General features: G+C 38.9%; 1 protein-coding gene across 1 annotated transcript; it reads right to left on the bottom strand.

Moving 5' to 3' along the window:
- Nucleotides 1-3,728: 3,728 nt before the first annotated feature.
- Nucleotides 3,729-23,014, bottom strand: LOC134824797 (collagen alpha-1(IV) chain-like). Its single transcript, XM_063836773.1, has 30 exons — nucleotides 22,890-23,014; nucleotides 22,402-22,606; nucleotides 22,026-22,125; nucleotides 21,327-21,451; nucleotides 12,184-12,292; nucleotides 11,955-12,079; nucleotides 11,730-11,846; nucleotides 11,447-11,599; nucleotides 11,231-11,320; nucleotides 10,905-11,084; nucleotides 10,602-10,707; nucleotides 10,373-10,434; nucleotides 9,993-10,119; nucleotides 9,695-9,798; nucleotides 9,318-9,411; nucleotides 9,056-9,178; nucleotides 8,124-8,227; nucleotides 7,778-7,972; nucleotides 7,317-7,487; nucleotides 6,961-7,194; nucleotides 6,544-6,825; nucleotides 6,178-6,364; nucleotides 5,951-6,063; nucleotides 5,687-5,774; nucleotides 5,401-5,579; nucleotides 5,017-5,259; nucleotides 4,729-4,828; nucleotides 4,443-4,595; nucleotides 4,103-4,284; nucleotides 3,729-3,842 (listed from the first exon to the last, which is right to left on the bottom strand). The coding sequence occupies exons 1-30, from the start codon at nucleotides 23,012-23,014 to the stop codon at nucleotides 3,729-3,731; spliced, it is 4,290 nt and encodes a 1,429-aa protein (XP_063692843.1).
- Between the last annotated feature and the right edge of the window lie 429 nt (nucleotides 23,015-23,443).

The raw sequence follows: 23,443 nt of genomic DNA, 5'->3' as shown, positions 1-23,443 counted from the left end.
AAATCAGATCACGATTATTCACTTTTAACAAATTTAAGCAAAATCTATTTTCGCCATATTTTATAATCAAAATAGATTAAAAAATTTTTTTCAAGTATTTTCGCTAGACTACGGCCATTAAATAAAATAGTTTTTAGAAACTTAATTAAGTATTTCACTAACCTAAACGCACCATCTTCTGAATAAATCGGAAGCTTTGATGTACGCTGTTATCTGATGCGTTGACTCATACAGTGAGCAGTTGGGCTTCCCCACATGAACCTGTCGTTGAAAAGTCTTCTTTACCTCGTGTCATAAGTACAATGTATAATGTACAATGTACAATGTACAATTCACAATGTACAATAAACAATGTACAATGTACAATGTACGATGTACAATGCACAATTTACAATTCACAATGTACAATAAACAATGTACAATGTACAATGTACAATGTACAATGCACAATGCACAATGTACAATGTACAATGTACACAATGACAAATGTGCAATGTATGCAATGTGGCAATGTACAATTTACAATGTATCAATGTACAATGATAGCAATGTACAATGTACAATGTACAATGTATGCAATGTACAATGTACAATGTACAATGTACAATGTATATAAATTTAGCTTATATCATTGAAAAATACATATTTACTCTTTTTAAGCGAATGCTACTGCAGAAGATCAAAGAAAAATAAATGATACACATTTTTCGGTGATTTTTTTCGGTGATTTTTTTCGGTCATCATGTAATAATGAAGTAATGAACGACCTTACATGACATACGCATCTACTGATAGCTGAGGGGTGAAGTACTTGAACAAGAAGCCGTGTTTTCTCCACTGTACACCTATTACTGCCACCACGGTCCCGCCCCTATTGGTGGTAATCGTAACTTTGATAAATAAGTAACAATTATGTGTAACTCATATACGATGTTATTATACTCGCAGGTACTACCCGTATTCACGACGCAAAAATGAGTTTCCTCAGTTTCCGATGGAGATTGGGTCGGTGTTCATAAACAAACAAATAAACAAAAATAAACATTAACGAGAGTTCATTTACATTCGGCTGATATTAAAACGCATTTGTTATTCACATGGGATGGGTTGCTAGAAGCCTAGACCGTGTACAACTACAGTAATACATCTAAACTGACCACTATTGCGATGTAGGCATAGATCAACCAGTGAGTGTATGGTAAAGGGAGCAGCTATATGATCAGTAAAACTACACCTCACGTATTGTAGTTCATACGAATAGTAATAATTTGTTGCTGGTTTGTTATGTCAGCACCGTGTTCAAATGCAAACTATCAGATTGAAGATAAGTTTGGCGATCCATTGTGTATCGCTCGGATTTGGTTAGTTCCCTTGTGACGATTTTTTATTTAAAAGTAGGCCTCGATCAGTTTCTCATCAGTAGAACGAACAAACAGACCATCGCAGCGCTACTGAAAACCTTTTTCTATCACAAATGTTCAAAAGCCTTAAAAAGACTGAAGATCGTAGCAAGAACAGGCTCAAACCACACCTCCACAAGAAATCAGTACCTGAAGTTAACCTGACCCACAGAAGGCCTGGAACTACACTGGACAGCAAGTTCGGGTTTCTACCACCGAGTAAACCCTTCGCCTAACCGTGAATGTCTCCCCATCTTTATAGCTTAGACACCAGTTTGGAGGGCTAAGGGTCAGTCGTGTTGATTCACTTTTAAAGATGAGGCTTGCCTCTATATTGTTGAGAACAATAACTTCAATTGTGATGAGAACACCTGAGAACTTGGCTTCACGACTGTCCTGATTGATATGGCAGTTTCCATGACAACCAGATAAAGTTGAAGAATATACTGCATATTTCGGGTTAGACTACGATAGGTTCAGACTAAAAGCAGTATCGGTATTGGCAAACGCCCAACACTACGACTGTAGCTAACCACGGGGAGTGTAGTAGTTACGCTGGGATATCACATGATATATCAGATATGTGTTACCACCCCATCTCAGACACTTAGCGGATAAACCTCGTGGTATTGCTGTCCCCCTCGTTCAGATGACGATTGATGATCAGTATATTGAGGCTAACCTCTGTTAAACCCAACGCCGAGACCTGGAAATTATTCGAGGGTATGGAACTTTTATTGTCCATTTTCCAACCGAACGCCTCCAACCCAGCTCAAATACACCATCAGGCTGGCTTTGAGGTGGAGCCCAAGGCAGCGAACAGAGACAATCTCTTACACCTCTGGCCACGTGAGAATTACACTGGGTTTTGGGGAAGTAGAGAACGTTGAGACTCTCGTTGAGAACTTGGGCGTGGTGGAGTAGGGGATGTGGTTAAATGTCTGCGCTCAAGTGGTCATCCCAACGGGTTAGACCCTAGCTTGAAAAGGTATAATCTCTACGATCCTATCAAGTAGCAAGAACCGTCGTGCGTTGCTTATTGCAGCTGAGATTTCTAACATCAGAAGGATAGAGGGGCAGGTGTTCCGGCTCTTAGACTCGACTGATTCGGTAACTATCGTGCGGATGTAACACTTAAAACCCGACCAATTCGCTCAGAACTTTAACCATAAATACAAAATGCGCTCACAACTAGCAGCTGGTATCTCAAGAATATTCACGCAAAGGTTACAACTATCAATTCTTTGACGATCAACACTTCGAACATGTGGGCAATATTACAATCACAAGTGATCCTGAATCAGTGTATTGTTAAAGGGTTGTAGACTCACCCGAGCAAACCCCTGACCGAGTTAAAACAGACTCCGCATGGTCAATCTAACGGCAGTAAAATCTTATGAAAATAGAACGTGTCAGACAGACATTTAAATGGATTTTCGAAAGATCCTCTGAAAGTGGTCAGGCAGTTGCGGACGGATACTATGTTTATAATTTCTAGGACGGAATGAAACCAGACAATGATCACCTATAAAATACTGGCGGCTGCGAGAATAACCGGTGAACTCACCGACTCAAACAGCAATTCAGATACAATATGTAGTCCGCAGATAGAGCATGTGGCAACAGTGGGAGGTGTGTGGAAATGATGACTGGTCACCAGTTGGTGGAGTTAATAAATGTGATCAGAGTAAAAAGGCAACAAGGGATTAAACATGTTTCCTTCTTGGTTTAAGGAAGTAGTATTATCTTAATATTTGTTTTGTGGATTATTTGGTTTCTCTTGTTGCTGTATCTGAATTAATATCTAAATTAATATATTTTTCAAAACTTTTGATGATTAAACAGTGCTTGTTTGAAGTGGCTGATACAAATTATAGCGTTTACCTAAATTGTGAGTGTCTCAACTAATATGAATTAGGAAGAAAGCAAAATGAACTAATCCAAAGTTTAAAAGGCTGATAGTGTACAAATTAACCAACCAAACATGTCATTAAGTTACATAATCCCTTGACGTTACAAAAAAAATATTGCCGAACCAACATAAGACTAAAACCGACCAAGCTCTTCCCATTTTTCAGGGGCAACTTGGTACAACTGCTAACTGACGGAGTGTATAGCCATCACCGCATAGGGGGACTTCGCACACAGAACCTGAAAAGTAATGCAGTTACCTCACTGACAGTTTATTTTTATAAGCCAGAGAGTTTGGGTAATCATTTACACTATCTCTGGATTTGGAATATCTTTGAACATTATGGATCAAAACTGTGCTCAAGGCAAATTTTAGAACTCACATCTAGAAATAAATTGTCTGACCTGTCGGACTGATCATTCTCCTTGCCCCCGACAATATGTTCCTCTTGAGGGTAGTACTCTGATGGCAGACATGTCTTCACGGATGTCACCTACTGGCATCCACAGGGAAGAGTCGTCGCCTTTTACCTTGGTGATTTAAAGTTTAAAAGTAAGCACGTTAACGAATCAGTGCCGCCTCATGTATAATTGTATAAGGCGGGGGTCCGAAGGGGTCTGAAGTTTTTAATTTAATTTTACCTGATGGTTAGAATTACAAGTATAATTGGTGGTGCACAGTAAGTACAGGTAAGTACAGGTAAGTACGGGTAAGTACAGGTGAGTACAGGTAAGTACAGCCTACAGGTTAGTACAGGTAAGTACAGGTAATTTCCTATTTTTACTCTTACCTCACACGTGTTAGTCGTGCACTCCATAACAGGCTGGATAGAGAAGGTGGCCATACAGGAAGTGCCCGGTTGCTGAGAGGTACTCCATGTCCCACTACCAGAGGAGGAGTCAAAGTAGTGGAAACTGAATCCCCGCATAATTTCTCCGTCATTCCTGAGACGCAATAATCCAGGCATGTGGTCTTAAGTAAAGTTAAGGAGGGCTTTTGGTTGTCACTTTAGGCTTCAAAGATTTTATTTTTAAACTTAGCGCTGATTTCACTATTCATGTCAATTGTCAACAGAGAATTAAAAGGTCCATAAGGTAACTACTACGTACAAGTAAGTACAGGTAACATACCACTTGGACACGCCTGAAACGAGTTGGTCTGGGAGTGGAATGCGTATGTCTGTATTTGAGCGTATTGGGTGTTTAAAACGCTACCCTTGCCTCCAGCTTCTCCTGGTTCTCCTGGTTCTCCTGCAAGCTGTTCTGGTGTAGACTCCACTTCACCTGACATGGTGAGAAATATCGGTAAATATTGGTGAAATCTTGATGAAATAGTGAAATCCACTTTGAAATCCACTTTACAATAAAACAGGATGTCTGCTGACATTTGTGTACATGTTGAATGTTCCAGACTGACCTGGCAGACCACTGTCACCACACTTTCCCTCGTCTCCAGGTGTGCCAGTGTAACCAGTCTTACCCTTGTCTCCCTGATCACCTCGGGAGCCTATAAACCCCTGGTTGTATAGTGTTACCTCTGGGCATTTTAATCATTTTGCGAATTTATTTGTAAACTCATTTCCGTTATCCTGATGTGTGTTTCTTTGACCAAAATGTTAAGTAGCAACTATAAGCAAAGAAACAAACAACAAAGACCAAAATAGAAAATAAGTAGCATGCAAGTAACAAATAACAAAAATCTTACAGGTGGACCAGCAGGAGCATTACTAGGGGTGAATCCCTCCAACCCCGGCTGTCCCTTATTACCATCAGCTCCTCGTGCTCCAGCTTTACCGTCTGCACCAGATAACCCAGGGTCACCAGGGTACCCTTTCCTGCCGGGGCTGCTATCTCGACCAGGTAGTCCACCATACCCTGGAGATCCGTCAGCTCCGGTGTCTCCAGCTGGACCAATGGATCCTCTGTTGCCGGGGGAACCCAGTCTTCCCTGGGTGAAGTGAGATGGTGATTTTTTCATACTAATATTAAACTAAACATTGTAAAATTCGTGCTGTAACCATGTTAACATATGTTTCAAGTAAAATAGTTTGTAGATTGTAAGAAGTCTAAATTATATGCCCACGCTTACTGGGTAGCCTTTTCGACCAGAAAGTCCGACATCCCCGCTATCTCCCTTCACACCAGGGGTCCCACTAATACCGGGATTACCAGGGTATCCCTTTCTCCCTGCTCTTCCTGCTGCTCCGTCCGCTCCATTAGTTCCAATTAAGCCGGTTTCTCCGGGACGTCCGTTCGTTCCAGGTGTTCCTACAAACAAGTTCATGTGAGAATCAGAATAATAACAGTTTTATGTATTTATATTTCTATGGCGATGGTCGGCGTTTATTTTAAATAATTTTCTTTCATCTTCTAACCTGGGTTGCCTTTCACATTCCGTCCAGATAGTCCGTTATTGCCGGGGAATCCTTTCCTTCCATCAACACCAGGAGTTCCCGGTATACCCTAGTGATAGAGGAATTCACTTTTTATTGTTGTTGTTTAGCTTTTGTTTACTAAGTTCATTTATTGATACATAAATTAACTTATATGAAAAGGAGACAAATCTTAACGAAGAACCACTCCATAATAATTACTAATAAAAACTCAAGCTCTACAAAGTTATAATTAATTAAACATACATCAATTCCATCGTTCCCTGTAGTACCAGCTTCACCAGGTTCACCTTTACCTCCATTAGTACCGGGCAGACCATATGAAGGATCACCCATGGCACCAGGGTACCCGTCACGTCCTTACAAGTTTTTATGTTATTATCTTTCGAGGAAGATATGAAATGAAAATTTTGTTTTTTCATATCTCAATTTAAAAGCTTAATTTTACTGATTTTCAAGAACCCCAACGTTACCTGGGTATCCATCTCTACCAGGAAGGCCAGCTTCTCCAGCAGTACCCAGAGCCCCATCTTTACCAGGAATACCTCTCAAACCATTCCGTCCAGGGTCCCCAGGGTAACCCTTCCTGCCAGGTAACCCGTTTCTACCATCCCTCCCTGCTACTCCTGGGTTTCCGACGGTTCCGTACGCGGGACGACCCTGAGATAAGGTGTAAAATTCTAAATCAACCTTTGGTTAAAATTAAAAATCATAATAGCATGTGAGTTTTAAATAAAACCCCAGAACGTACTTTAATTGCAATAACTTAAACTCTTAAAGTTAAACAACCTATGTCGTCTGCAAAGAAATGTATCAATCTGGCTTAAATTTAAACTAACCGGCATTCCATTAACACCCCTTTCTCCATTAAGGCCATCTTTTCCTCTCGTTCCAGGATCCCCCCTATAACCCGGTCTACCGGGCAACCCATCTCTTCCATTCCTAGACTCTCCTGGTGTACCAGGGAACCCTGATCGACCTGGCAGACCCGGGTCTCCGGCCAGTCCATTTTTACCGGGAACACCAGGTCGTCCGGGTAATCCAGCGTCACCGGGAGGTAGTGTTCTTCTCTCGCCTGGGTCTCCTGGCATTCCTCGTATTCCATTTACCCCTGGTACACCCTTGTAAAAATAAAAGTTTAGATAAAGAATTGTTGGATGATAGACAAGAATAGATTGTCGAAACTTTTCAGCACTCTAACTGAACTACCACGAACGACCTTAGAAAGATAAACATTATTGGCTTAATTTACTCACCCTCGGTCCAGGTAGACCGGGTCTGCCGTATCCAGGTGTACCCTTAGCTCCGGGCAACCCTTCTCTCACGGTGGGGGTTCCTCGCTCGCCAGGCATCCCATTTCGTCCTCTCATACCTGACCGTCCTGGTAAGCCATTGTATCCTGGATATCCTTTATTTCCAGGGAGTCCGGGGTTACCAGGGTTACCGTCATTACCAGCATCACCTGGCTGCCCAAGGGCTCCGTCCAATCCCTTGAGAATGTTTAGTTAAAAATCTTAATAATAATCAATAATGTAAACATACAATATGAAATAAACATTAAACTTTCAGAAGCTGCATGTTAAAATGTGCTCCCAGGGAATGTAATCCTCACCCTTGTTCCGGGTTCTCCTCGATAACCCTTAATTCCCAGTCCATTTCGTCCCATTTCTCCATCAAGGCCAGGTCTGCCAGGAGTTCCATCAGAACCAGCGTTACCGGGACGCCCTCTCAAGCCTGGGTCTCCTTGTCTCCCCTTTCGTCCTGCTACTCCGTCTCTGGCTTTCTAACACAATTGTATTAGTTTAGCTCTTTTTTCTCAATATAAGTACTGTATGATTCTTGAATAGAAAAACATCTGTTTGATTTTTCATTCGACATTTCAAAAGTAACTGTCAATAAATTAAACTGGAGCAGTCATAAAATCTGATAGCTGGTACTGAAACTTAACAAGAGTTTAGTACGTTTACTTAACTAATACTTGTACGAACAGTACAAAACCTCATAAATAGAACTTGTTCTTGTACAATACAAAAATATCGAAATTCAAAAACACTTAATATAAGAACACCCTACCATTCCGTCCCTGCCAGGTTCCCCAGGTTGTCCCGGTATCCCGTCAGTACCCGGGTTCCCGTCCGGTCCCACAGTTCCCGGATATCCGTCTCTACCAGGAAGTCCGGGGGTGCCAGCTACTCCTCGCTCTCCGGGCCTCCCCATCATCCCTGGCTTTCCATCAGCAGCTGGCTCTGCTCGTGATCCGGGCAGTCCCTGAGGCAATACAAAATAAAGAAAGAATAAAGTATTGGGCTGCTATTTACAAAAGAAAAAATTGTAGTTTAATCTCCATTATAAAATATCGGAGTATTGCTATCAAAGTATCAACATCGTAATCCATTAGAAGATTAGAAAACAGACTTACAAAAGTGGTTTCTCCCGGAAGTCCAGGATCTCCGTTAAGACCAGCCTCTCCTTGATCTCCTGGACCTCCTCTTCTTCCTGGATTTCCTGCTGCTCCTGGCTGTCCTGGTGACAATAATTTATGTAAAATCACAATTTACGAGATGAACAGGTTTTGTTGCATTTGGACACGAAGGGAAACGCACAATATCAAGCTCCAATCCTTCGTAAATAAACTACATCTTTAGAGCCTCAAATTAACAGTTTTTGGTGTATTACGAAATATCCTTGTAAAGCTTTGCCTCAGACCTCAGTAAATCATTCTAACATACAGACTCGTTGATATTTGTAAACAGGAATTAAACAAGAATTAACAGGAACTAAACAGGAATTAACAGAAATTAAACATGAAATGACCAAGGAGAACACTAACGAACTAACGAGTTTTTGGTGTATTACGAAATATCCTTGTAAAGCTTTGCCTCAGTAAATCATCTAACATACAGACTCGTTGATATTTGTAAACAGGAATTAAACAAGAATTAACAGGAACTAAACAGGAATTAACAGAAATTAAACATGAAATGACCAAGGAGAACACTAACGAACTAACGAGTTTTTGGTGTATTACGAAATATCCTTGTAAAGCTTTGCCTCAGTAAATCATTCTAACATACAGACTCGTTGATATTTGTAAACAGGAATTAAACAAGAATTAACAGGAACTAAACAGGAATTAACAGAAATTAAACATGAAATGACCAAGGAGAACACTAACGAACTCGTCTTGGTAATACATCAATTCATAAAGACGATCAGAACTCTAAAAAATTGAGAGAAAGCTATAAAAATAAAATCTTAAAAGTATAAGATTAGTATATAAAAGCAACTATAAATTTTATTAGTATAAAATCAACTATAAATTTTATTAGTATAAAAGCAACTATAACTCACCCCTAAGTCCTGGTCTACCAGGTAAACCATCGTTACCAGGTTCTCCCCTCACTGCGTCCCTGCCAATGTTTCCAGGTTCTCCTACTCTACCCGGGGTACTTTTTCCGGGGATACCAGAGTTACCTGGGGACCAAGGATTGAGATACTAATAAACTTGAATATTCCATCCGTTGTCATGTAATATTTCGAGTTTCGGTTTACTTGTTGGTAGATATAAATTAATGAGTGCTAAGTGTTTGATCACAGATAAATTATAACCCACCTTTTTGACCGGGTGCACCAGGTAAGCCAGGTCTCCCATCGTAAGCGCCAGCTCCTTTACGACCGTCTCGGCCAGGTAGTCCGTCCAAACCCGGCTGAGAAAAATAAATAATCTTAAACAAAGAATTTATAATGTAAAATTTTACAACCTGATCATCTTAAAATCAAATTTAATATCTCTCCCTGGCTTTCGTTCGAGCTGATGTTTATTGTTTTTATCATAAAGGATACAGGACACGACTAGAAAGGACAATGAAAGGACATTACATAAATCTTTTGTACATACGGATAATCATCCGAAAGCTTTATTATTCAAATATTAATTAACTTGTTTAACTGATTAATTGATATTATTATATGATAACAGCAATAAATAACCTCTCCGTTGATACCATCAGTTCCCCTCTCCCCGGGTGTCCCAGGTCTTCCAGCCAAACCGTTGACTCCTGACGTGCCCTTCTCTCCTGGTACACCGTCGTATCCTGCAATACAAATTTCACTTTAGTTAGTCAACGAAAACAAAATTTAAATGTATGAAAAATGATCGGTAAATCAATATCAAAACCGAAAGCAGGTAGATCACCAGCCGCGAATCTTTTCGGACAGTATATCTGAGTATGTTTAAGAATTGAGATGGAGAGAATGAATGTTATTTATTGAAAGTCTTTATCCCTACCTGGCCTGCCAGGTGATCCTGAGTTTCCATTCTCTCCTCTTTTTCCTGGAGTACCCGGGTTACCAGGTCTGCCCGCGAAACCGTTCTTTCCAGGCTTCCCCACGTTTCCTCGAGACCCTAGTAGTCCCTGTAATTGTTGGAGTTAGTGGCAGTGTATCTTACTATATGTAAACCACTTTAAAGTTAGACGGGTTTCTGCTAGTGCTCATAATATTATTAAACTGTTGAAGCTGTTCCTTTTTCACCAGGAAAACTTATTTCAAACTAGTGAGAAACTTTACTCACATTGGTTCCAGGTTCTCCCTCCCTCCCCTGATCTCCCCTCTCTCCATTCAACCCATCGTCCCGTCAGCACCAGGTCTCCCCCTGGCACCCATCACAGACCTGCCTGGAGTACCGTCTATCCCTACATCTCCTGCAAGACCTTTCTGGCCGGGTGTACCTATAAAGAGGGGCTGTCATATAGTGGGAGAAAGTTGTGATTTACAAACTTTTAGATCGAAGTGCGACTATAATTTGATGAGAAAGTCGAATAAACAAATAAGATCAAGGAAAGAGGATGTTCTTTAAAATAAATAGGGAAACTTAATAAGGACCAATGCTGCTCACCGTTTCTGCCGAGCTGCCCATTTTCCCCACGTAGTCCCTTTCTGCCAGGCAGTCCTATCTTTCCATCAGCTCCTGGTTCTCCGAGTCTACCACCCACTAATTCACCCTGCAGTTTATTGTGATAACCCGAGTAACTAAAGGGGACAGTATTAATAATAAATTATTAGCCTATCTTCAATAAACAGGAAACCACCAAGATTTGATCAACTTCCCAGTAGAAATAAATAAGTGATAGTTTATTTGGTAATAAAAATACAACTCTAAATCTACATAAATCTACATAAATCTACCCTTCTAACTTACCCGTTCTCCCTCATATCCAGGTGTCCCGGGTAACCCTCTGTTACCAGCTCTCCCAGGCATACCTGGATCTCCTACTTCTCCTGACACTCCTCCTTCACCTCTACTTCCTGGTTTTCCTGGTATCCCTGGTTTTCCTGCTTTCCCATCTACACCAGCTTTACCATACGCACCATTCTCTCCCTAAAATGTTAATGTAGTTTATTCGATGAATATAACTTGCTATCAGGGATATTATCTTCTTACATACAAATTAATTCTTGTGAAGAAGCTTCCGAATTTGTCATATAATCAGAGAGTTCTAGTCACATTCTCTTTTTCTCTCTTACCGGCCTTCCAGCAAAGCCATTACGACCGTCAGCTCCGATAGAGCCTTTGTTTCCTTTAGCTCCATTCGTTCCTGGTTTACCCGCATCTCCCTAAATGCGATAGATCATGTCAAGAACAAAAAACATTAACATATACCAGATGGTAGAATTAAAATTCACCGAAAGGTTTTCAACCGACTTAATACTAGATTTTAGAAAAAACGAGCTTCCACTCACTCTGAATCCAGGAGTACCAATTTTAACTCGGCCAGCTGCAGGTAACCCTACATCACCTCTACCTCCAGTGATTGACACACCCTGTTCTCCGGGTGTACCGGATATTCCTTTCCTTCCAGTGCCTCCTCGAGCTCCCGGTAAACCTGGTCTTCCCTGGTGACGTTTTGTCAGCATCTTGTTATGTTTCATCATGAAATCATGAAATCGTTTGAGATGAATTTAAATTTGCATCTTGACATTTATTTAAATTAAGAACACAAGACCAGTGAGGATATTAACTAACGTCTCGACCGGGGTTCCCATCCCTAGCTCGTACTCCAGGCTCACCTCCAGCTCCAGCATAGCCGTTCCTTCCATCCCTACCTGGCTCCCCTCTCTCCCCTGATAATCCTGATTGTCCCTAAAACATGACGAATTTTACGAAGTTATCTTAATTATGATACAAAGGATTCAAACTAGCTCGGCAAGGTGATATGGTAGGTGATTTAACTCAGTAGATGTGACTTACGAGAGCACCAGGTAAGCCTGGTCTACCAGGTCTTCCATCTTTGCCAGCCCGACCTAGGTCTCCAACAAATCCTGGTGTTCCGACTATACCATTCGACCCTCTCTCTCCGGGCTCGCCTCGATTTCCTGAAATAACAAAGTAATAAGATTGTTTTGAAGAATGACGATTAAATTTGATATGAATACAGTCTTGAAGTTAAAGCTTTGAAAAGGAGTAGCTATGAACATACCTGGTCGACCAGGAGTCCCTGGGTATCCCCCGATTCCAGCCTCTCCAACCTTGCCAACATCTCCTGGCAGCCCTCTATTGCCTGGAGTTCCCGGGGCACCGTCATTACCCTGTTAACATTAATCGTTACATTTACCTAATATTTATTCGTTGGCTAGATTGAAAGTTGTAACATTCATAAGGATATAAGGGTATCAAGGCGAACTTTCAGTCTTAAAAGAGGATGGACTTATCAAGAAAGTGTCAGGTTGTAGTTTATAGTAGTTATTCAATGTTAATATTACCGAGTCTCCAGGTCCTCCCCTCAATCCAGGTGCGCCTGGTCTTCCTCTGTTACCTGGCTTTCCAGGGTCACCCTGAAAGTTTTATAATAACGGGTATAGGACAGTATGGCGGAAGTCGATCACATGACGAAAGGACGAAAACGTCTAGAATGATCAGTACCACTCGACTAGTGATCCTGCGACAGGTGACTGCTGCGGCGTCCTGTCCTTGTGTCATGTGATCAACTTTCGCCCTTGGGTCCTTCGCGCAGACAGAGTATAACTACGACAGATTACATCACACGCAAAACAAAAGCTTGGTCCGAAATTCCAACTTCAATTACCCAAGGTAATTATATTACTTATATGATTACGTGTACAAATTAAAATCGACCTACATTAGTTTAAAGACAGTAATTTTTGTTTTGGGTAAAGTAATGGAAAAGTTAGCTTATTGAGTGTCACTCTTGAAAACACTTTGCAGAATCGTGCAGTTTTCAAGAAGAAATGGGATTTTTGAAACAGGTATGTAATGTTCGAGACGAAGGAGTTACTACACGCTCTATAAGTGTCACAACACAGAGGAGTATTATTATTATTGGACGAACAAATGGCGAGGAATGTCAGCTTTATGTTCAGATGATCCGCACTATTATCAGGCCTGCACTGGTCACCTCACTACAGCAGATAATATGGTGATAACAAATGGAAATACTCTTTGTGGAGGATTTGTGGATAAATTTTGTATTTAACTATTTTGAGTCATAAGGTTGAACGTGGCAACAAGTTTGTTGTATTAATTGCAAGAATACGTCATGTTCAGCAAAGATAATTATTTCTTTTAAAGCTACAATCTGATGCATGTCAACTTGTGGTAACGTTATAATACACATTGCTCATTCTTATTGTCTCTGTCTCTGACATCACTTTTCTAGAATAACAGTCACATACTAAAACTCACACTATGTAAAAGGCTTAAATACTTCAGTTTTAAAATTTTTAATTTTAAAACTGAAGCTTATAAAGGCTCCTGTACAACTATATTATATGGATACGATTTATGTTATTAGAACTATCCTAACGACTATCTTGGACCTTTCATAAAGTTTTATAAAGATCTGTAAGAGACTCCCACTATAAAGAACAAATCTTTTTATGATTAAATGCAATGATCTTTATTCCATGTCTGCTGGGGTGATAATTTCTCCAGTAGCGTTGCTCGAGGGTGACGAAGGATCGCGGAAAATATTGTAAAATTGTAATTTTCAGAAGGAGACCAACACCATCTGTCCTGATTCAAATTCTTCTTGCACAGTGCAGCAGTGAGATAATGGTTTACAAATATCACAACCATCCTTTGGATCTATCCTAACGACCACTACGAGGGCAAATTACTTCGCCAGCTGATAATATTAACGCAAGGAAAGGACTATTTTTACCACAAAATAATGCCCGGCACGTGGACTGTGCCATTTAATCGTCACGTGCACAGGGGCTCTTACTGAGATTCCTAGCATGAGTTAATTATTTTTATTTCGCTATCATATTCTGTTGGCCGGCAGAGACGATAAATTTATAAAGTAGCTCAGCACATGGGTTCTGATGCTTCTTGCATGCAGTTAGACGGTGTTTATTATTAAATTAATAATTCATCAATTATTATTAAGTTAATTATTATTATTATTTATCACTATCGATTATACAAATATACAACAGTCCCTTCAGGACTAAACAGGGCGCTTGTTGAGTTGTAGCTCCTCCTTTATACTTTTATAGGACCTAAAAAAATTACATTTCAACAGGCGGGAAGTACGTCATGGATCTCAATTTAGTCTTACAGAACGATGATGTGCTATTCAATCGTCTAAAATTTTTCACAAGCATCTGCTCTTACTGAGATTCCAAGCCTTAGTTTTAGATGTTTAGATTTTCTGGTAAACCGCTACCGTTGGTCTTTTGACGTTTTCAATGTAGATTTATAACATTATAACAGTTAGTTGAAATTCACTTTGAATGAAGAAGAATCGTTGCAGAAGGTTGCTCTATATTTTGCATCTTTGACTAAGCTGTTCAGGACCTGGCGAAAACTATAACCGGCAAGTAATAGGAATTTTAATTTAAATGCCATTTGCGGGGATGTGTTTTAATATTTGTCTACGTTTCACCCGTGAGCTTGATTTTATATTAGACGGAGGTGGGTTTGGAGTGTCTTTTGATTTCCAATCACTTTTCAATATCATCTTAGCTAAAATATTTTTTAGATTATGGAGCTATGAAACTTACGACATTACTGATTCTGTTGAAACTCGGTTTTCCATCATCACCACAGAGTACTACGACACCACTATTCACCACAAGAGCTTGGTCCGAAGTTCCAACTTCAATTATCCAAGGTAATTATATCACTTATATTATTACGTATACAAATTAAAATCGACTACTACATCAGTTTAAAGAAATTAAATTTTGTAATGGATAATTAATGGAATTACGTTAGCTTATTGAGTGTCACTCTTGAAAACACTTTGCAGAATCGTGCAGTTTTCAAGAAGAAACAGGGTTTTTGAAACAGGTATGTTTGAGGGCGAGGTATAACAGGCTCTATAAGTGTCACAACACAGAGGAGTATTATTGGAAGAACTACTGGCAAGTAGTGTCAGTTTTATGTTCAAATGATCCGCACTATTATCAGGCCTGCACTGGTCACCTCACTACAGCAGATAATATGGAGATAACGAATAGCAACAATCTTTGTGGAGGATTTATGTGTCAGACTAGATTGGGTAAAATCAGGAACACATTAGTACATGATTATTTAATTTGCAATGGACAATCTGACTGTGTCAATACAGAACTAGATAAAGAGGGATGCAGCGAAATGATAACTATGCCGAGTGGAAAAAAGATAGCGTCCAACAAAATCTGTAATGATGAGTGTGATGATGACTTCTGTGAGGACGAGGCTACATGTAACGGATACAGTTACGGTATGTATTGTGACAATGACATTCCATCTATAGCAAGAATATTAAAATACATAATACCACGCTATATATGTGATGGATATAAGAGCTGTGTTAACGGAGTGGACGAAGCTAACTGTACCGTTACTAATGAAACACAGTACACTTGTGAACATTCCAGAAGTAAACTTACAGTACCAGTACACAACTTTACAAGATGTACAGTGTTAGAATATTATTACAACAGCTACTGCAGTGATTATGCTCCATATCAAACAAACTGTTCAGATCCCGCCAGAGTAGGGGTAAGGTGTCTTGTTAACGGATACTTGTCCTCTGTATCAAAACATATGATCTGCTCGGGTAAAAAGGCAATTTGTGACGACAACTTTGAGAACCAGTGCTTACAAACCTCAAGCCAGTGTACTGTTCACAGGCACTTCATGTGTGATGCTCGACCAGACTGCAATGATAAAAGTGATGAAAATGGTCTTATATGCAACACCATGACACTGAAAAAGTGTGAAAGACGCATCGGCCAGAAAAGGGAACTCCCAATACCTCTAGCTTGGTTAAGAGATGGGTTTAAGGACTGTTTGAATGGAATCGATGAAGATGGCACTTGGCCCACTTGTGGGAGCAACAAATCATTACGATTTGTTACCACCAACAACAAGACGTGTAAAAATGTGTACCTTTGTCCATGGGGAGAACCTGGATATGTGGAATTTAGTAAACTATGTGATGGAGTTGAAACATGTGGAAATGAAAATAAGATCTGCTCTGAGTCCCGCAAACAACTGCAACTGTCCGCAACTGTTTTATCAACGGACAAAAGCATGACAAAGCATTTATCATACTGCATAAAGGGGATAAAAAACACTAAAAACTTCGAAAATCATTGCTTCACTATCAGCACGTTTAGATTTTCTAATGAAAACGTTTACGGAGGAACCAATACAACGGTTATCCTGCCAAACATTCTTCAAAATTGTGACCACATGTTTGGAGAACAATATTTGTACACTAGTTGTGCAGACAAGTGTTTCAGTTCCTCTTGTCCACTGAGAAGTACCCCTAGATATGAGGCTTGTCCAGGACAATATCAAAATAGAATAGGGACGATAGCCAATGACGAATACCTAACATTTGTCACAAAATCAAATGAAGATATTTATACGAACAAGTGTTTTGTCTGTGACAACAATATCACTTGCATTGATTATTCCCAAGTATGCAATCTCATCGATAATTGCGGGGATGGCTCGGATGAGGACAGCTGCAGAAATAATTTCAAGTGTGACGGTAGCTACATACCGGTGACAAAGAAATGTGACGGATCATTTGACTGCCTGGATTTAACAGACGAATGTAATAACCAGTGTTCAAGACAGATTCTAGAAGGATATGCTCTCAAATGTTCATCGTGGGTTATAGGATTTCTAGCCGTCCTGGCAAATCTTATCATCCTGTCCAAAAATACTGGAACTTTAAAGAACTGTAAAACCACAGTAGCTCTGTTCAATAAGTCCCTCATCATGATGATATCTTTTGGAGACCTTTTAGTTCGTATCTACTTATTCGTCATATCAGTTTATGATGGTGTAATCTTCAAGGAACAATATTGTACTCAGCAGATTGGTTGGATTACCAGCATCCACTGTTCAATTATTGGTGTTCTTAGCACCATAGGATCTCAAGTCTCGCTTTTTGCTATGTGTGCACTGAGCCTCACCCGAATTTTTGGAATAAAACATTCTATGAGAATTCCGGGAGAAGTTACCTTAATAAAATCACTCCAAGTTGCCGGAGGTGTTTTTATGATGACGTTGGCGTCCATTATCATTGCTGTTATCCCAATTATCTCCAAATTTGAGGATTTATTCGTCAATGGAGTAAAATATGCAGAAGAGCTAAAAATATTTATTGGAACAATGAACAAGCAGGCGCTATTTGCCGTCTTTCAAGGATACTTTGGTAGAATGAAAGAAAAAACACTCAGTTGGCATTTGATCAACAAAATGATGTCCGAGATGTATTCTCACGATAATAGGTATGAAGATTACACAAAAAACATACAAAAGGTAGAATTCTATGGAAACGATGGAGTCTGCCTCTTCAAATATTTTGTCAAAGAAAATGATCCACAGAGGCACTTGGTATGGGCAATTCTTGCCCTGAACTTTGTTTGCTTCTTTTTCATTACAGCTTCATACTTAATCATTGCCATCATATCTCGCAAATCTTCTAAAAGTTTGACTCAGTCAGGAGGGAACCGACAGATAACTCAACGCAATAGAAAAATGAACTTAAGAATTACCATCATCATCACTACAGATTTCCTTTGCTGGGTGCCCTTCATAGTGATCTGTGTCCTACATTCCCTTGATGTGGTAGATGCAACACCATGGTATGGCCTGTTTTCCATGATTATTCTACCCATCAACTCAGTCATAAACCCACTAATCTATGATGACACTGTAACAAACCTTATTAGCGTACCTATCCAAAGACTCGGAACCCTAATCAATGGTTCAAGAATTTACCGAGAGTTAAGTCTAAGATTTCAACGATTATCAACAGCTAACACCATTGAGCTAAATTATGTAGCAGTGCAAGACGGAGGAGTTCCAGGCACAGCAGAGATGACTGGAGTACGAGACAACAAAGAAATGATAACCCAACTCTGAGACGAACAAGGGAGCTATGACGAGAGAGACCAAGCTGCATAACAATGACTAAGTTAGATGATTTATCTCGTAAAATCAGAAATCATCGACTTTAATCTAATATGCTGCATAAGCAGATGGGAGTTGAAGAAGAAGCAGACAAAATTATTAAGGGGAGTCAATTAAACAGGACTACGTTTTCAAAGTGATGATTATCATATGTAAATTGAATGGAAGAGTGGATTGATTTTAAAGCCCATCCAAACTTATAATGTGATTTGAGCGTGCTTATACCTTAAAAAGCCACGATCAGCACTGTAAATATAAAATAGAGTACTTAGAAAGGTATTTTATAATCAATTCATGATAATATAGACAAAAGGTCGAATGAATTGGGGTTCTTTTCATGCGTATAAGGACACGTTCATTTGAGTTTGAGGATATTGGTAAATATAAGTGACCCTATTAAAAGGCACAGTGTAGTTGACTTTGTCACACTATGAAATTACACAAACCCTTGATGGTTAGGATAACCGTTTCATCCTCTAGGCTAACTTTGTCACTTAACGATATTTTAATCAGGTGATAAGATATCGCTTAAATACGGCCGGCACGGAAATGGTTACATTGTCACACTATAAACATGTGACGGAGTAAATATGGACCCCTTGCTGCCGTTTTTGACCAAATTTTTGGGTGTCCAGTTGATTGGATGGGTACATATGACCATTACCTACATATTTGACGACTTTTTTTCGTTAGATGGTGCACTCAGGTTTACTCTGTCACACATTTAAGAAAACATGTGAAGAATGTTTAGGGCACCCTGATAAGCAATGCTGAGTAGTGTAGGTTTATTTGATGGCCTGGAAGTGCTAGGAATTGTTATTATATCATATAGTCGTAAGGAATTAAAACACAGAAGGCACAAACAAGTTTACTTTGTCACATAATCTTGATGATATCTGAACATGTGTGAAATTAAACAAATAATGATATACCAGCTTAAACCCCTTATATTACATACTATGGATCAAACAACACTGCTAGTACCACGCATCAGTCACATAAATCATTATCGGGTGGCAATATGTTAACAGTGTCACAATTAAACTACCGCAACATGGTCAAAAATAGGGTAATTTCGTCACAACAAAATTATTATAACTCTGTTAGCTCCTTGCTGGCAAAATAACTAGTTCATTGATGATAAAGTTACATAGTATTCTAATAGAAGTATAGCTCTTCAAAATAGGGGCAAGACATGTTTACTTTGTCACATCAGTTATTATAAGAGTTAGGTAATCGTCATCAGATTAACAGATCTTTTTCGTAGTTTGAATCGATTAATATAGTATAGGCAATAAAGCATCCTATGCCAATTTTAACACACTATCTTGATATTTTTGGGGCAGGGAAAGTTAATTTTGTCACATTTTCAGCGTCTTTGACAAATTAATCTAAAATTGTTAAACTTGAGCCCTGATGTTCTAGACAATATTCTACCAATCGTTTCTGAAAGAATGCTGAATTCTAATAGAGTTATAGATCTTCAAAATAGGGGCAAGACATGTTTACTTTGTCACATCAGTTACTATTAGAGTTAGGTAATCGTCATCAGATTAACAGATCTTTTTCGTAGTTTGGATTGATTTATATAGGTAATAAAGCAGCCTATGCTAATTTTTACACACTATCTTGAAATTGTTGGGGCAGGAAAAGTCAATTTTGTCACATTTTTAGTGATTTTGACAAATTTAACCTAAAATTGTTAAACTTGAGCTCTGATGTTCTGGACAATATTCTACCGATTTTTGTCTGAAATCTAGGTAAACTATAGGTAAAAATATAATATTAATCATAAGCTAAAATGTACTAATCTTTGTATTCTAAATGGGGAAAAGAAGAAACATTGTCAGTCAGTCGAGAAAATTGTCAGTCAGGCTATATGGCAGCTTTGTAGATGTTGTGACAATGCTAGTAGTGGTCCCAGGCTTGCGACTGGAATTGCGGTGTTAAATCGATTTAACGGTATACCAACGATCCACCTCCCACTTGTTGTTTGGTACTTAGCATTAATAGTGTTAGCTGTAGCCATTTATAGCAAAGAATGTTGAATGCTAATAGAGTCATAGAATATACAGATCTTCAAATAGGGGCAAGACATGTTTACTTTGTCACATCAGTTATTATAAGAGTTATTATAAGAGACTATTTCATTCTATAATCATTATTTTTAACCTATTTACGATTTCGTATCATTTTTTGTGACAATGTAAACACTGATCTTAACTTGCATCAACTACATTGTCATCAAAGTTTTCCCGCCTTTCAAACCAAAATCAGATATAAATAATTCGCCCAAAATTTAAAATTCCAAATATTGTGACGGAATTTACCTCATTTCCCAATAACCAAGTGCCTTTTTAGCTAACTATTCGAAACAACATATTTTAGGGCTTTGATTGGTAGATCAACCATCAAATAATGAGTTAAAAGGTTTTTGAGGACATCTCATAGTAGAATAGAGGTATGGTATTCTGAGTGTGACAAAGTTACCCAAATATTGCCTTGTAACCGTTCGATCCGTGCCCTTTAACCAATGTTGTATCATAATTGTTAGATTGACCTAATCTACTATATTTCAGACCAAGGAATGATAATTAGACAACTGCAGTTAACTAAGTCACACAAAATGTGACATTTGAACCATTATAGTGCCTAACAACAATAGATTTTCTTTCTGAGCAGTGCATATGGGAGTATGGGTTACGTGGCTAATGTTCAGAACTTCTGAACGTGCTAGGTTAATAGATGTCAAAATTAAGCCACTATCGTCGAAAACGCTATCATTTTTGTTTACCAATATCCTCAAACTCAAATGAACGTGTCCATAAAGTATTTTTGACGCTGATATTATGTTATTATGATCTTGATTCGATTACGTATCTTTACAGACACTTACTTATAATGAGTGATGATTATCCCAAGTAATAACTTATTCAAATTATCACAAAAATTCCCACAATTTGTTTTATTACTTTTTGGAAAACCATTGATCAAAAGGCTGATTCACTCAACGAGGGCGAACTCAGTGAGTTCGCCCTCGTGACCGATTCCCGTTATACCATCAAGTATAAATACTATGTTTAATAGCATCGACTGGCCAGTTGTATAATAAATTATTTTAATTTGATATTACGTCACCGATCATTGTTATATTTCCATTCTAAAACTCTAAAAACTCACAGCAGATGCAGGGAGACCTATAACTCCGGGGGTACCAGGAGTACCATCATCTCCCCTGGTACCGTTACACCCATCTATACCAGCTTGTCCGGGGTTACCGTCTACGCCGTGTCTACCTGGTCTGCCTATTGGAGATATTTTTAGAATGTTGTTACTGTTAGGAGGATGCATATCATACTTTTTAGGGTTTTTAAAAGAGTCTTTTGTTGTTGTTTCAACTGCCAATTTATGACTTTTATACCAGCTCCAATCTCTATTGTTGAACTTATTTTTACTTGACGGTTTGTAGTGAGAAATAGTGCTGTTGAATCTCTAGTTTTAAATTTTTACCATTCAGATATTATAAAAATAACAAATATAACGATGATTACACAGTTTAAATAATTGTTATACGGATACATGATCGGACGTTATTTGAACGGACATTGCGTGAACGGACATAAGCGTCAAATTAATCTCCGTTCAAATAAAGGTCGATAAGGTAATTACAATATGTTAGATAACCTATATGAAATATAGTGCTGCTTAATTTATCATTTTAATTCTTCGCCATACAGATACAAATCTATTACATTTATTGAGTATTACGTAATGGGATGGAGGCGTTTTAACTCAATAACTAGGTGTATCCAGTACAAACCCTGGCTCCACAATATAAAGGACTTGTTTTAATTTTAAATGAAAAGCTTGAATACACACCTGGTCGTCCTCTGGCTCCTTCAAATCCCTTGCTACCCGCTGGTCCTTCCTCACCCACTTCTCCGGCTAGCCCTCTTGGTCCTGCTGCTCCTGCTGGACCCTGGAGAGTAGAGAGGGTTATGGTGGAGTTAATAAGTAAAAGATCCCACTATAACTGCAATAAACGGGAAGCTACTATAGTACTATAATTGTCATGTCATGTGGTCTACCCGTATTTCACCAATCCAAGCTGAATTATATCAGTGTTATTTACAACACCATTACATATAGCTGTGTTTTCCAATGCATATTCCTCTTCACTCAACTAAAACTTCACCAAGTAGGTTTTCAAAAAAGAAAATTATAAAAAAAGAGAAGAACAAGGTTTCACACTCACCCTGCTGCCCATAGCTCCAGGATTACCAGGAGGTCCCGGCTCACCACTACCTCCTCTAGGGCCCTCAAATCCTGGTTTACCAGTGGTCCCGGTGTCACCCTTTACGATGTAGGGCCTCTGTTCACAGTTCTTACATTCTGGGTCTTTTGGTCGGGTACCTGGCACTCTGTCGTACGGGTTGTATCCACCTCCTCCTCCTCCATTTCTGTGGGAAATGAGTTAATTTATGCGGGAAATGAGTTAATTTCTGTGGGAAATGAGTTAATCTATGGTTTTCCTCTATATAAATAATTATAAGCTCGTTCGATTATATTGGGAGCAGTTAGATGTGAGGTCCCTGTGCAAACACAAGAATTATTTTTGTGAATATATAACGTAATACAGGGTGTTTCAAAAATATTGTCCTGATTTAAAAAACAATACACATTTTTATAAAGGAGCAACATATATATATAAAGAGATCTGGATTAAATGATAGTGAAACTCACCCGTAGTACGGGTCGAAGTTGTAAGGATCAGCGTCTGCTATTATTGTCTTTTCTCCCTTGATCTTTTCCTTCTGGGCCCTAATACTCACTAAGAGCAATAAAACTAGTCCTACTGACCACTGCATCCCAAACCATGTGCAGCTAGTAAAGACAGGGTGTTAGCATCTCATTTTATTGTTATTCAAACACAAGGAAACTTTTGTGTCTTGGTCAAAAAGTACAAACATATGACTATGAGTGCAGTCAGAATTATAATTCTTTATATTATGACAGTGGTTCCCGGTCTGACTTGAGTATTTTCAATTTATCCTTTTTATCCGAATATCTTTGTGGAACATGTCATGCTATTTCTTGTTGGTATCTTTGATAATTCAATTTTTACGTGAGCGGATCGTGTCTTTTAAAACTCCCGATTTTTTATTTTTTAAATCCGCCTAATGTACTAATTTAGTGTATTTTTATCTCATGGCAGTAATAATAGGCACAAAATCAAAATCCTGTCGGCAAAAGTATTCATTGTTATTGTTAGTTTTAGGTAACCGTCATATGAACCG

Source organism: Bolinopsis microptera, chromosome 13 (genome assembly GCF_026151205.1).
Source record: "Bolinopsis microptera isolate Bmic1 chromosome 13, MBARI_Bmic_1.0, whole genome shotgun sequence".
Taxonomy (NCBI): Eukaryota; Metazoa; Ctenophora; class Tentaculata; order Lobata; family Bolinopsidae; genus Bolinopsis; species Bolinopsis microptera.
Note: the sequence above shows the minus strand (reverse complement) of the source record. Positions and strands in the feature narration are given on the sequence as shown.

What these genes read in the sequence shown, in the direction of transcription:
- LOC134824797 (XM_063836773.1), bottom strand. Translation starts at nt 23,014, where the DNA reads ATGCAGTGGTCAGTAGGACTAGTTTTATTGCTCTTAGTGAGTATTAGG. An exon ending in CTGGAGCTATGGGCAGCAGG is followed by an intron (nt 22,126 to 22,401) that starts GTGAGTGTGAAA and finishes TCTACTCTCCAG; the next exon opens with GGTCCAGCAGGAGCAGCAGG. An exon ending in CCGGTCTACCTGGACCGAGG is followed by an intron (nt 6,826 to 6,960) that starts GTGAGTAAATTA and finishes TATTTTTACAAG; the next exon opens with GGTGTACCAGGGGTAAATGG.